This window comes from Lepidochelys kempii, chromosome 25, assembly GCF_965140285.1.
Source record: "Lepidochelys kempii isolate rLepKem1 chromosome 25, rLepKem1.hap1, whole genome shotgun sequence".
NCBI lineage: Eukaryota > Metazoa > Chordata > Testudines > Cheloniidae > Lepidochelys > Lepidochelys kempii.
In genome coordinates this window covers 4,806,485-4,818,928 of record NC_136404.1, presented here as the reverse complement: position 1 = coordinate 4,818,928, position 12,444 = coordinate 4,806,485, and the positions used below count along the sequence as shown (strand labels likewise).

At 51.1% G+C, this 12,444-nt stretch overlaps 1 protein-coding gene across 1 annotated transcript in view; it reads left to right on the top strand.

The window, feature by feature from the left end:
- LOC140903308 (excitatory amino acid transporter 5) overlaps positions 1–12,444 on the top strand; it is a 77,800-nt gene that overhangs the window by 22,288 nt on the left and 43,068 nt on the right. Inside the window, exon 3 of the mRNA XM_073324406.1 lies at positions 3,206–3,418. Within this exon, the coding sequence (XP_073180507.1) occupies positions 3,206–3,418 (213 nt within the window). The remainder of the gene's footprint in view (positions 1–3,205; positions 3,419–12,444) is intronic.

Here is a 12,444-nt window from a genome sequence, read left to right as displayed (position 1 = left end):
AGTGCTGTGCACGTGAGCCCTTATGCCGGTGAAACGTATGTCACTTGGGGCGGGGGGTTTCCACACCCCTGAGCGACATACGTTTTGCTGACATACGTGGCAGTGTAGACATGGCCTGAGGCTCTGTCTACACCACTGTAGTGCTTCAGTAAGTGCAGCCACTTCCTACAGCAATGAGAGAGGCTCTCCTGGCGTTGGCGGTCGTCCACCTCCCTGAGAGGCGGCAGCTCGGTCGATGGAAGAAGTCTTCTCAACCTACCATGGTCTACACTGGGGTTAGTTGGTTTAACAGTCTCTCAGGGGTGTGAAATGTCGCTATGCAGATGTAATGGTGTGGTGTAGACCAGCCCTGCATGTACAAGGAGTTTGGATGTGTAAAAACAAGCCCATTGGGAGAGCTCAACAAAGGCTTTTGCAAAATTCAGAAACATTCCATTTTCCTGTAACTCAGGAAGAGCTCAGGACCATGGACATTCCAGACTGCCTCTGATGGGTGACTTGTGGTAGGTGCCCAGAGGGCCAAGTGCCCCTCTAGCAAGGTCAAGTGCCCCCAGCAGCCAGCCTGGGTGGGGAGAGGAAGGAGCAGGGGCAGGGCCAGAGCCTCTCCTCTTCCAACCCCACTGCCTGGGAGAGTGCCTGGCTGTGGCAGCAGCAGGCTGCACCCCACCCAGACTCAGCGTCTGAGCATGCCTTGGGGGGCATGGGGGGAGTCCGACTCGCTCAGCCGCTGTCCTGGGGACCAAGCCTGGAGGGAGGCAGCCCGGCGCTCTCCCAGGCAGTGGCTCCAGGACCTGGCTGCCAGGAAGAGCCGGGGAGAGCCAGCGCAGCAGGAGGACAGACCCCCCCCCAGGTAACGTGGGATTGGGAGGGGACGGGGAGAGCACAGGGGCCCCGAGCTGGGGGCAGGAGGGGAGGAGTCATGTGGGGAGGTCACGTGTCCGCCCCTTTGTGTCCCTCGAGACACCAGGCAATGGGATCCCCCGGCTCGGATGCTTGTTGGATGATAATCAGGACCAGCTGCCTCAGAAGAAGGTGCAAGAAACCTGTTGTATTAATTTCAGTGAAATAAATGGACACAGCCAGTCAAAGATGCTCACCTGACCCTGTCACTGTACAACACTGAGTTTTAAACCGAATGTGGGGTTCTGAGTACAGAGACCCCAGCTGGCTTAGTCCCATGGAACACAAAACTACAAATCTCTCTGGCCTTTTATTAAAGATCGAGAAAAAGAAGGAAAAACAGCTAAAGCCTTAAAAATGAAAAGTGTTAAGTAAGGCTTTGAACAGCATCCCTTCTTCCTTTCCCTTAACTGTCGAGAGTTTTTAGAAGGAAAACCCCCCTGTCTGGCAGTCTCTTCGACATATGCAGTGTAGCTGTAGCTGTATAAGTCCCAGGAGATTAGTGAGACAAGGTGAACTGCACCCCCCTTAGCTCTCTAGCCCTTAGATGGATTAAAAGTGGGAAGAACTTTCCTGGTTTGGGACGCGTGAGACAGAAAAAAGGGAGATGAGCTGGAGCTGTTGCTGTTAAAGTCCGATCCTGTTTCCCAGAAAATAAAACAAACCAGACCCCAACGGGGAGAGAAAAGAACAGCTGGGAGAGAAAATGCAGCTTCTCTATAATGACGCCTGTTCAGATCCTGGCAGTGGCAGAGTGGCCCCCAGGACCCTGGCCAATTGGGGGGGCTCTGGAAAAATGGGCACCCCTGTGCCCTGACCTGCTCCACCCTCCCTGGCGCTCCTGCCAGGGAGTGGGGAAGGGAGTGACCTCACAAGTGGAGAACCAGTGTTGACAGGGCCAATTCGATCAGGCTGGATGTAGACATGCAGGTGAATGAGCAACACTATCAGAGGACCCAACCACATCTGCCACACCATCAGGGGCTCGTTCACCTGCACGTCCACCAATGTGATCTGTGCCGTCATGCGCCAGCAGTGCCCCTCTGCCATGGACATTGGCCAGACCGGACAGTCCCTATGTAAAAGAATAAATGGACACAAATCGGACATCAGGAATGGTAACATACAAAAGCCAGTAGGCGAACACTTCAATCTTCCTGGACATTCTATAACAGATTTGAAAGTAGCTATACTTGAACAAAAAAACTTCAGAAATTGACTTCAAAGAGAAACAGCAGAACTAAAATTCATTTGCAAATTTAACACCGTTAATTTGGGCTTGAATAGGGACTGGAAGTGGCTGTCCCATTACAAAAGCAGCTTTGCCACTCCTGGAATTAACACCTCCTCATCTATTATTGGGTGTGGATTACATCCACCCTGATTGAATTCATAGAATCTCAGGGTTGGAGAGGACCTCAGGAGGTCATCTAGTCCAACCCCCCTGCTCAAAGCAGGACCAATCCCCAAATTTTGACCCAGATCCCTAAATGGCCCCCTCAAGGATTGAACTCACAAGCCTAGGTTTAGCAGGCCAATACTCAAACCACTGAGCTATCCTTCCCCAGGCCAACACTAGCTCTCTGCTTGTGAGGTAACTCCCTTCCCTTCATGTGTCAGTATATAATGCCTGCATCTGTAATTTTCACTCCATGCATCTGAAGAAGTGGGTTTTACCCACAAAAGCTTATGCCCTAATAAATCTGTTCGTCTTTAAGGTGCCACCAGATTCCTTAAAATTTGTTGCCTTTCAGTTTCACTGACTGTCTCATTTATGAGTCATAGACCATTATGATCTGACTTCCTGCCTGACATGGTCCGGAGAATCTGAGAACTCCTGGGTCACCTTATCTAACCCTCTGTCATGTCACTGCTTATTTCTCTTGTCTCTGAGGCCTCACATGAAGTCTCTCCAGGCCTCTAACCATTTCTGTTGCCCATTTCAAATGGCATGACCAGCATTGGACATGGAATCCCAGGCGGAAGACGCCCAGTGATTGATATAATGGCTGACACGACCCTATTTTCAGCATTGTTCTCCGTTCCTGTCATAATGGAAGAGAACATGTTGTTTGCTCCTTGTCCAGCCCTGTGCACTGAGCAGATGATTGAGCTCAATGAGCTTAAGTGGATTGGAGTTCAGGACCTTGGCGGGGTGGCAAGCACCCTGCAGATCTCATGGCCAGTGGGGGCTCTGCCGGAGCAAGCACTGCATGGAGCTGGTGACTCGGGCGGTCTTTGCCAGAGACATGTCTTGTGCAGTTCAGTTGTGAGAGTTCGCTGAGCATGTTCTTTTCTCTTTCAGTCTGATGTCCAGCTTGGCCACCATAGACTCCAAGGCCTGTGGGAAGATGGGGTTGATCACACTCACCTATTATCTTTGGACTACATTCATGGCTGTGACTGTTGGGATTGTGCTTGTGATCAACATTCATCCGGGCGCTGCTGCCCAAAAGGAGGAGTATACCGTGGGCAACGTGGTGTTAAGCTCTGCAGACGCCTTACTGGATTTAATCAGGTACTCTCTAGCACCTTCTGGAATAGCCCTGATTTTATAAATACGGGTCCTGTTTTATTGTTTACAGCCAAGATCTTCGCACGGTAAATAAGCTTTTAACAAGACTAATGGCTCAAAGAACATTTAAGAAGAAATTGGCCAAATTCAGCCCTGGAGTAAGTGGGTACAACTCCAGGCATTTCACCAGCGGGCACTTGTTCACACTACAATTGACTCTGACTGCAATCCATGCAGCAACATCGATGCCTAAACCCCTCTGCGCAGCACCATAACGACCCCCAGAACTCCCATTCAGCTGCTGCCTAACCCTGTGGGCACCTAAACTGCCTCAGCACCTCACTCTCTGCGGTAAAAGTTCCCTAGACAGTAGATACCCAAATTTTAGACTGTGGGGCGAGCATGCTGCCGCCTCTCTAGGCATCCAGACACCAATCTCCTGCGTTAAGCCCCAGAACAAGTCATGAACTGGGGGGAGACCGGCATTCGGCTCCCTAAGTTGTGCGCAGAGCCCAATCTGTATGTGGTCTCTGAGCAGCCCTGCTAGATCGGGCCCCACTCAAAACCTGGCTGGAGGAGGAGGCGGCACTAGTACCCACCCACCTTACAACCTTTAGCCCAGTGGTTAGCACACTCACCTGGGGTGTAGCAACACCAGGTTCAATCCCCCTCTCTGCCAGGGTAGTGAAAGGGTTTGAAGAGGGGCCTCCCACCTCTTAGGAGAGCGTGCTACCCACTGAGCTGGGGATGTTGGGTCCCTGAAGCTGGTCTACTGTGGCTCAATTACAAAAAAGTGACTGGAGGAAGGGGACTGGGCCCCCGGGGTCTCCCACCTCAGGGCCTGAACCACCAGGCCACAGAGTGATTTCCAGTCTCTCCGGCCCCGTGGCCATTCCACTGTGGATAAACACTTAGTTATCGTGGAGAGGAAGGTGGGAGTGAGTGCAAGAGAGGCACTCTGTAGTCCAGTGGTTGGGCACCCATCCGGGATGGCGGAGACGCCTGTTCAGATCCTGGCAGTGGAGGATTGGCCCCCAGGACCCTGGCCAATTGGGGGGACTCTGGAAAAATGGGCACCCCTGTGCCCTGACCTGCTCCACCATCCCTGGCGCTCATGCCAGGGAGTGGGGGAAGCCCCTGTGCCCTGACCCCATTTCCCCAGCAGGAGCAGGGGGAGGGGGGCACCCTCTTGCTCTGGCCCAGCACCCTACACATCCGTAATCCACCTCTGGATCCTGGTTCCCCTCTGGCAGAGATGGGGGAGCTGAACCTGGACATCACACATCCCAGGTGAGTGCTGCAACCACTGGGCTAAAAGTTAAGGTGGCCGTCACCACTGCTCCTCTGCTGGCTGTTCGGTGTGGGCCGGGGTCATCGTGTAGGAGCCGAGGCACCTAACTCAGTGTTGTTCCTGTGATTTTCTAGGTGCCCAAAAGTTAGGTGCTGTGACACTGGGCACTGCAAAGCCCACAGCCTTCCGTGGATCCCACCCCAGGTGTCTACGGTCAGTGCAGTGAGGGGGCGCTGCTCTTGCCCAGCTGCCACCGAGAAGTCACTCCCTCAGCTGCAGCCTTCTGCTTTCTCCTTTCTCCCCACGGGCAGGGGGCCCTGCGATGAATGCACTCATCATGAGCCCCAACAAAGTCAGTTAATTCTTTTCTTCCCCCCACAACACCCCCCATCAACTCATCATCTCCCCCACGTGCATGCACTGAGTCAGCTGCCCTCCCTCTCCTGAGAGATACCCCAGTGGGGGGCAGGTGATAGCCCCACAGCCACTCGCCCTGGGGCATATGCTCAGGGAGGGCAGCTTTGAGTTCCAGCCTGGCCTCCACAGGAGCCCCACTGGCAGAAACTGCCCATGTTATTTACTCCTCATAACATAAGAACCAGGGGTCACCGAAGGAAATTAATAGGCAGCAGGTTAAAAAAAAATAAAAGGAAGTATTCACACAACACACAGTCAACCTGTGGAACTCCTTGCCAAAGGATGTTGTGAAGGCCAAGACTATAACAGAGTTAAAAAAAGAACTAGATAAGTTCATGGAGGATAGGTCCATCAATGGCTATTAGCCAAGATAAGCAGGGATGGTGTCCCTAGCCTCTGTTTGCCAGAGGCTGGAAATGAGCAACAGGGGATGGATCACTTGATGATTACCTGTTCTGTTCATTCCCTCTGTGGCACCTGGCATTGGCCACAGTCAGAAGACAGGAGACTGAGCTAGATGGACCTTTTGTCTGACCCAGTGCGGCTGTTCTTATGTTCATGGATGGAGTCATGATGAGTGCAGCTCTTGGGCACCCTGGCCACCATCTTCCTTCCACTCTCCCACTTCAGCCAGCCGGCTGCAGGCCTCTAGCAAGGGCTCTGAGTGGCTTGTGTCTGGCAGCCAGGCTTTGGCAGGAGTGACCAGAGCACAGCCAGTGACATGAAGGGAGCAGGTTATTAAGAGCTCAATGAATTCTGAAATGTAGAGAAATAGTTTGTATGCCATGTAGTTGTAGCCCAGGATATTAGAGAGACTCGGTGGGTGAGGGAATATCTTTTATTGAATCAACTTCTGGTGGTGAGAGAGACACACTTTTGAGACACACAGAGCTCTTCTTCTGGCCTGGGAAAGGAACTACATCAAAACTCACAGGAAAATGCAAGGGGGAACAGCTTGTTTAGCATAAGCAGTTAGCACATATTGTAAGGGACCATTCAAGGTACGGTGGCCCGTTAACACCTCTGCAGTCAGAGGACAAAAAGAGGGGGTTCGTGGGTTACAGACTGTTGCAATGAACAATAAGGGTGTGTCTACACGGGCAGAGTGGGAGCGCCGGGAGTTCCAGCGCCGCTCAGAGCGCGCTGAAGGGAAGCCGCTGTGGTGTGTTCACACTGTCAGCTGCCTGCGCAATAGCGTGTTCACCCTTGTGGCACTTGCAGCGGTATTCGGAGCAGTGCACTCTGGGCAGCTGTCCCACCGAGCATCTCTTCCTCTTCTGCCGCTAAGAGTTGTGGGAAGGCGGAGGGGGTCATGGGGCATCCTGGGTTCTGTCCCAGTGACCCATGATGCATTGCTTCGCATCCCAGCGCTCCCTGGGCTTCCGTCCGCATTTGGTGCCATCTTTCATAGAATCATAGAATATCAGGGTTGGAAGGGACCTCAGGAGGTATCTAGTCCAACCCCCTGCTCAAAGCAGGACCGATCTCCAACTAAATCATCAATGGTTTGTGCGCTGCGTGCTCTGTCTCTTCGGGCTGCAGGAATGGATCCCAAGCTGATGACCAGGATGCTGCTTGCTCTGACCAGCACATCATGAGTGGCAGTGGAGTTATTCCTTAAACTACAGAGGCAAGAGGAATGTGACATTGATCTTGCCACACGTAGTAGCTACGACACGAGATTGCTTGTGGCATTCATGGAGGTGCTGACCACCGTGGAATGCCGCTTTTGGGCTCAGGAAACAAGCACTGAGTGGAGGGATCACATCGTCATGTACATCTGGGATGATGAGCAGTGGCTGCAGAACTTTTGGATGAGGAAAGCCACATTCATGGGACTGTGTGATGAGCTCGCCCCAGCCTTGCAGCACAAGGACACGAGAATGAGAGCTGCCCTGTTGCCGGAGAAGCACATGGCGATTGCACTGTGGAAGCTGGCTACTCCAGACTGCTACCGATTGGTTGCTAACCAGTTCGGAGTGGGAAAGTTGACCATTGGACTTGTGTTGACTGAAGTGTGCCGGGCCATTAATCGCATCCTGCTCCAGAAGACCGTGACTGTGGGCAATGTGCGTGACATTGTGGATGGCTTTGCACAAATGGGCTTCCCTAACTGCGGAGGGGTGATCAATGGCAAGCATATTCCAATTCTGGCACCAGATCACCTAGCCACCGAGTACGTTAATTGGAAGGGGTATTTCTCTATGGTTTTCCGGGTGCTTGTAGATCACTGGGGGCATTTCACAGACATTAACGCAGGCTGGCCCGGAAAGGTGCATGACGCACACATCTTTTGGAACACTGGCCTATTCAGGAAGCTGCAAGCAGGGACTTTCTTCCTGCACCAGAAAATCACCATAGAGGAAGTCAAAATGCCCATTGTGATCCTGGGAGACCCTGCTTATCTCTTAATGCCATGGCTTATGAAGCCATACATGGGACAGCAGCCAGGAGCAGTTCAACAACAAGCTGAGCAAGTGCAGAATGACTGTGGAGTGCGCTTTTGGCCTTTTAAAGGCCTGCTGGTGCTGCCGCTGTGGGAGGCTGGACCTGGCCGATGACAATAATCCTAGGCTTATAGCCACGTGCTGGACGCTCCGTAACATTTGTGCAGGGAAGGGTGAAAGCTTCACTCAGGGCTGGATCGCAGAGGCTCAGCGCCTGGAGGCTGAGTTTAAACAGCCAGAGATCAGGGCTATTAGAGGGGCACAGCACGAGGCCATAAGGATCAGGGATGCCTTGAGGCAGCAATTTGAAGCTGAAAGCCACTATTATTTGTTGCTATGCTTGGGAGTGCAATGCTCATAATGCTAGGAGGTGATTGTGATCGGTGCAGACGATGCAATATGAAGATTTAACATCATCGTCTGTTGCTTTGCAGCGCTGTACCCCCGGCGCAGGGAGCTCGACGCCTCTCATCGGGGTGGGTTTTTTAGAGCGCTGCAACTGCGCAGTTTCTGCGCACTCAGGGGCTTGGCTGTGTGCTCACCTCGGGAGTTACCGCGCTCACAGCTGCTTTACTGCGCAGAGACTTGCCAGTGTAGACAGGGCCTAAATCCAGTGTCTCTTGTCAGTCCGTGATTTTTAGTGTCTAGTAGAGTAATTTAAACTCCCAGGGGATGGGGTGTTTTTGTCTTTTGTCATTTTCCTGTGTAAGTGCATTTGAGAGTGTAGTGATTGTCTGATTTCATAGAATCATAGAATCATAGAATATCAGGGTTGGAAGGGACCTCAGGAGGTCATCTAGTCCAACCCCCTGCTCAAAAGCAGGACCCATACCCAATTAAATCATCCCAGCCAGGGCTTTGTCAAGCCTGACCTTAAAAACTTCTAAGGAAGGAGATTCCACCACCTCCCTAGGTAATGCATTCCAGTGTTTCACCACCCTCCTAGTGAAAAAGTTTTTCCTAATATCCAACCTAAACCTCCCCCACTGCAACTTGAGACCATTACACCTTGTCCTGTCCTCTTCCACCACTGAGAATAGTCTAGAACCATCCTCTCTGGAACTACCTCTCAGGTAGTTGAAAGCAGCTATCAAATCCCCCCTCATTCTTCTCTTCTGCAGACTAAACAATCCCAATTCCCTCAGCCTCTCCTCATAAGTCATGTGTTCCAGACCCCTAATCATTTTTGTTGCCCTTCGCTGGACTCTCTCCAATTTATCCACATCCTTCTTGTAGTGTGGGGCCCAAAACTGGACACAGTACTCCAGATGAGGCCTCAGCAATGTCGAATAGAGGGGGACGATCATGTCCCTCGATCTGCTCACTATGCCCCTACTTATACATCCCAAAATGCCATTGGCCTTCTTGGCAACAAGGGCACACTGCTGGCTCATATCCAGCTTCTTGTCCACTGTAACTCCTAGGTCCTTTTCTGCAGAACTGCTGCCTAGCCATTCGGTCCCTAGTCTGCAGCTGTGCATTGGGTTCTTCCGTCCTAAGTGCAGGACCCTGCACTTATCCTTATTGAACCTCATCAGATTTCTTTTGGCCCAATCCTCCAATTTGTCTAGGTCCCTCTGTATCCTATCCCTGCCCTCCAGCGTATCTACCACTCCTCCCAGTTTAGTATCATCCGCAAATTTGCTGAGAGTGCAATCCACACCATCCTCCAGATCATTTATGAAGATATTGAACAAAACCGGCCCCAGGACTGACCCCTGGGGCACTCCACTTGACACCGGCTGCCAACTAGACATGGAGCCATTGATCACTACCCGTTGAGCCCGACAATCTAGCCAACTTTCTACCCACCTTATGGTGCATTCATCCAGCCCATACTTCCTTAACTTGCTGACAAGAATACTGTGGGAGACCGTGTCAAAAGCTTTGCTAAAGTCAAGATACAATACATCCACTGCTTTCCCTTCATCCACAGAACCAGTAATCTCATCATAGAAGGCGATTAGATTAGTCAGGCATGGCCTTCCCTTGGTGAATCCATGCTGACTGTTCCTGATCACTTTCCTCTCATGTAAGTGCTTCAGTATTGATTCTTTGAGGACCTGCTCCATGATTTTTCCGGGGACTGAAGTGAGGCTGACTGGCCTGTAGTTCCCAGGATCCTCCTTCTTCCCTTTTTTAAAGATTGGCACTACATTAGCCTTTTTCCAGTCATCCGGGACTTCCCCCGTTCGCCACGAGTTTTCAAAGATAATGGCCAATGGCTCTGCAATCACAGCCGCCAGTTCCTTTAGCACTCTCGGATGCAACTCATCCGGCCCCATGGACTTGTGCACGTCCAGTTTTTCTAAATAGTCCCTAACCACCTCTTTCTCCACAGAGGGCTGGCCATCTATTCCCCATGTTGTGATGCCCAGCACAGCAGTCTGGGAGCTGACCTTGTTCGTGAAGACAGAGGCAAAACAATCATTGAGTACGTTAGCTTTTTCCACATCCTCCGTCACTAGGTTGCCTCCCTCATTCATTAAGGGGCCCACATTTTCCTTGGCTTTCTTCTTGTTGCCAACATACCTGAAGAAACCCTTCTTGTTACTCTTAACATCTCTCGCTAGCTGCAGCTCCAGGTGCGATTTGGCCCTCCTAATTTCATTCCTACATGCCCGAGCAATATTTTTATACTCTTCCCTGGTCATATGTCCAACCTTCCACTTCTTGTAAGCTTCTTTTTTATGCTTAAGATCCGCTAGGATTTCACCGTTAAGCCAAGCTGGTCGCCTGCCATATTTACTATTCTTTCAACACATCGGGATGGTTTGTCCCTGTAACCTCAACAGGGATTCCTTGAAATACAGCCAGCTCTCCTGGACTCCTTTCCCCTTCATGTTAGTCCCCCCAGGGGATCCTACCCATCCGTTCCCTGAGGGAGTCGAAGTCTGCTTTCCTGAAGTCCAGGGTCCGTATCCTGCTGCTTAGCTTTCTTCCCTGTATCAGGATCCTGAACTCAACCAACTCATGGTCACTGCCTCCCAGATTCCCATTCACTTTTGCTTCCCCTACTAATTCTTCCCAGTTTGTGAGCAGCAGGTCAAGAAAAGCTCCCCCCCTAGTTGGCTCCTCTAGCACTTGCACCAGGAAATTGTCCCCTACGCTTTCCAAAAACTTCCTGGATTGTCTATGCACCGCTGTACTGCTCTCTCAGCAGATATCAGGAAAATTAAAGTCACCCATGAGAACCAGGGCATGAGATCTAGTAGCTTCCGCGAGCTGCCGGAAGAAAGCCTCATCCACCTCATCCCCCTGGTCCGGTGGTCTATAGCAGACTCCCACCACTACATCACTCCTGTTGCTCACACTTCTAAACTTAATCCAGAGACACTCAGGTTTTTCTGCAGTATCGTACCGGAGCTCTGAGCAGTCATACTGCTCCCTTACATACAGTGCTACTCCCCCACCTTTTCTGCCCTGCCTGTCCTTCCTGAACAGTTTATAACCATCCATGACAGTACTCCAGTCATGTGAGTTATCCCACCAAGTCTCTGTTATTCCAATCACGTCATTTCACCCACACAGCTGTTTTGTGGGCATTGTTAGTGCACTGGACGAGGTACACGAGATGTTGTGATAGGCGTGTGTAGGATCCATAGATCCTGAAAGGTGTGTTGTGGGGGGTGTTGATCATCATAGCAGTGGAGATATGGCTGCAGGTTTTGCATCTGTTGTTCTGGCAGGGTCTGGTGCTGCTTTGAGTTGGTGGGTCCTGATCAATGGAGAGCTTACTTCTGATGCTGAGCTTGGAGAGGTTACAGGGTGTTTGAAGGTCAGAAGTGGGGGTTCAGGAAAAATTTCTTTCAGGATGGGGTCCCCATCAAATATGGGTTGTAGTTGTTTGATGATACCCTATATGGGTTCCAGACTGGGGTGGTAGGTGACAACTAGGGGTGTGGGGTCAGAAGGGGTTTTATTTCTGTATTGAAGCAGGTTCTCTCAGGGCACTTGGGTGGCCCAGTCCATGATCCAATCTACTTCTCTGGTGGGGTGCCCTTGTTTGGCGAAGGCGGTTTCAAGCGTGTTAAGGTCTATATCCCGGACTTTCTCCTCTGAGCATATTCTGTGGTATGTGAATGCCTGGCTGCAGCGAACAGATTTCTTGGTGTGTTTGGGATGGTTACTGGACATGTGAAGGTAGGTGTGGTGATTGTGTGTTTCTTGTATATAGTTGTCTGTAGGATTCCTTTGTTGAAGCTGATTGTGGTGGCCGGGAAGTTGATGCTGGCGTGGGACTGTCCCAGAGAGAGTTTAGTGGACGTGTGGCGGTGGTTGAAGTTGTTGTGAAAATCTGTGAGGGAGTTTAAGTCGTCTGTCCAGAGGACGAAAGTATCATTGATGTCTCAGGTAGTTCACTGGTTTCCTGGTGCATTTGTCCAGAAATTGTTCTTCAAGGTGGCCCATGAAGAGGTTGGCACATTGGGGAGCCATCCTAGTACCCAGGGTTGCTCCCATGGTCTGGACAAAGTGTTTGTTGTTGAATGTAAAATTGGGAGAGGCGGAAATGGAGGAGTTTGGTGAGGTGTTTGGGGTGGATCTCTGAGTGTTGTCCATTGTCGTGTAGCTATTTGAGGCTGGCAGTGATGCCATCATTGTGAGGGACGTTGGGGTACAGGGAAGTGACATCGATTGGGGCAAAGATGGTGTTCTGAGGGAGGCTGTTAATGTTGTGGAGTTTCTGGAGGAAAAGAAGGTCCCTAGGGTGTGTTCATGGGGATGAGTTTGTAGAATTTTTCTTGGAGTTGTTTGGGGAAGGATTTGATTATGTCCTTAAATTCCTGGGTGAATTGTGGTATAGGGTCATTTTTGGGTTCTTTATAGTAGTTGGTGTCAGAGAGTTGTCAGCTGGCCTCATTAACGTAATCATT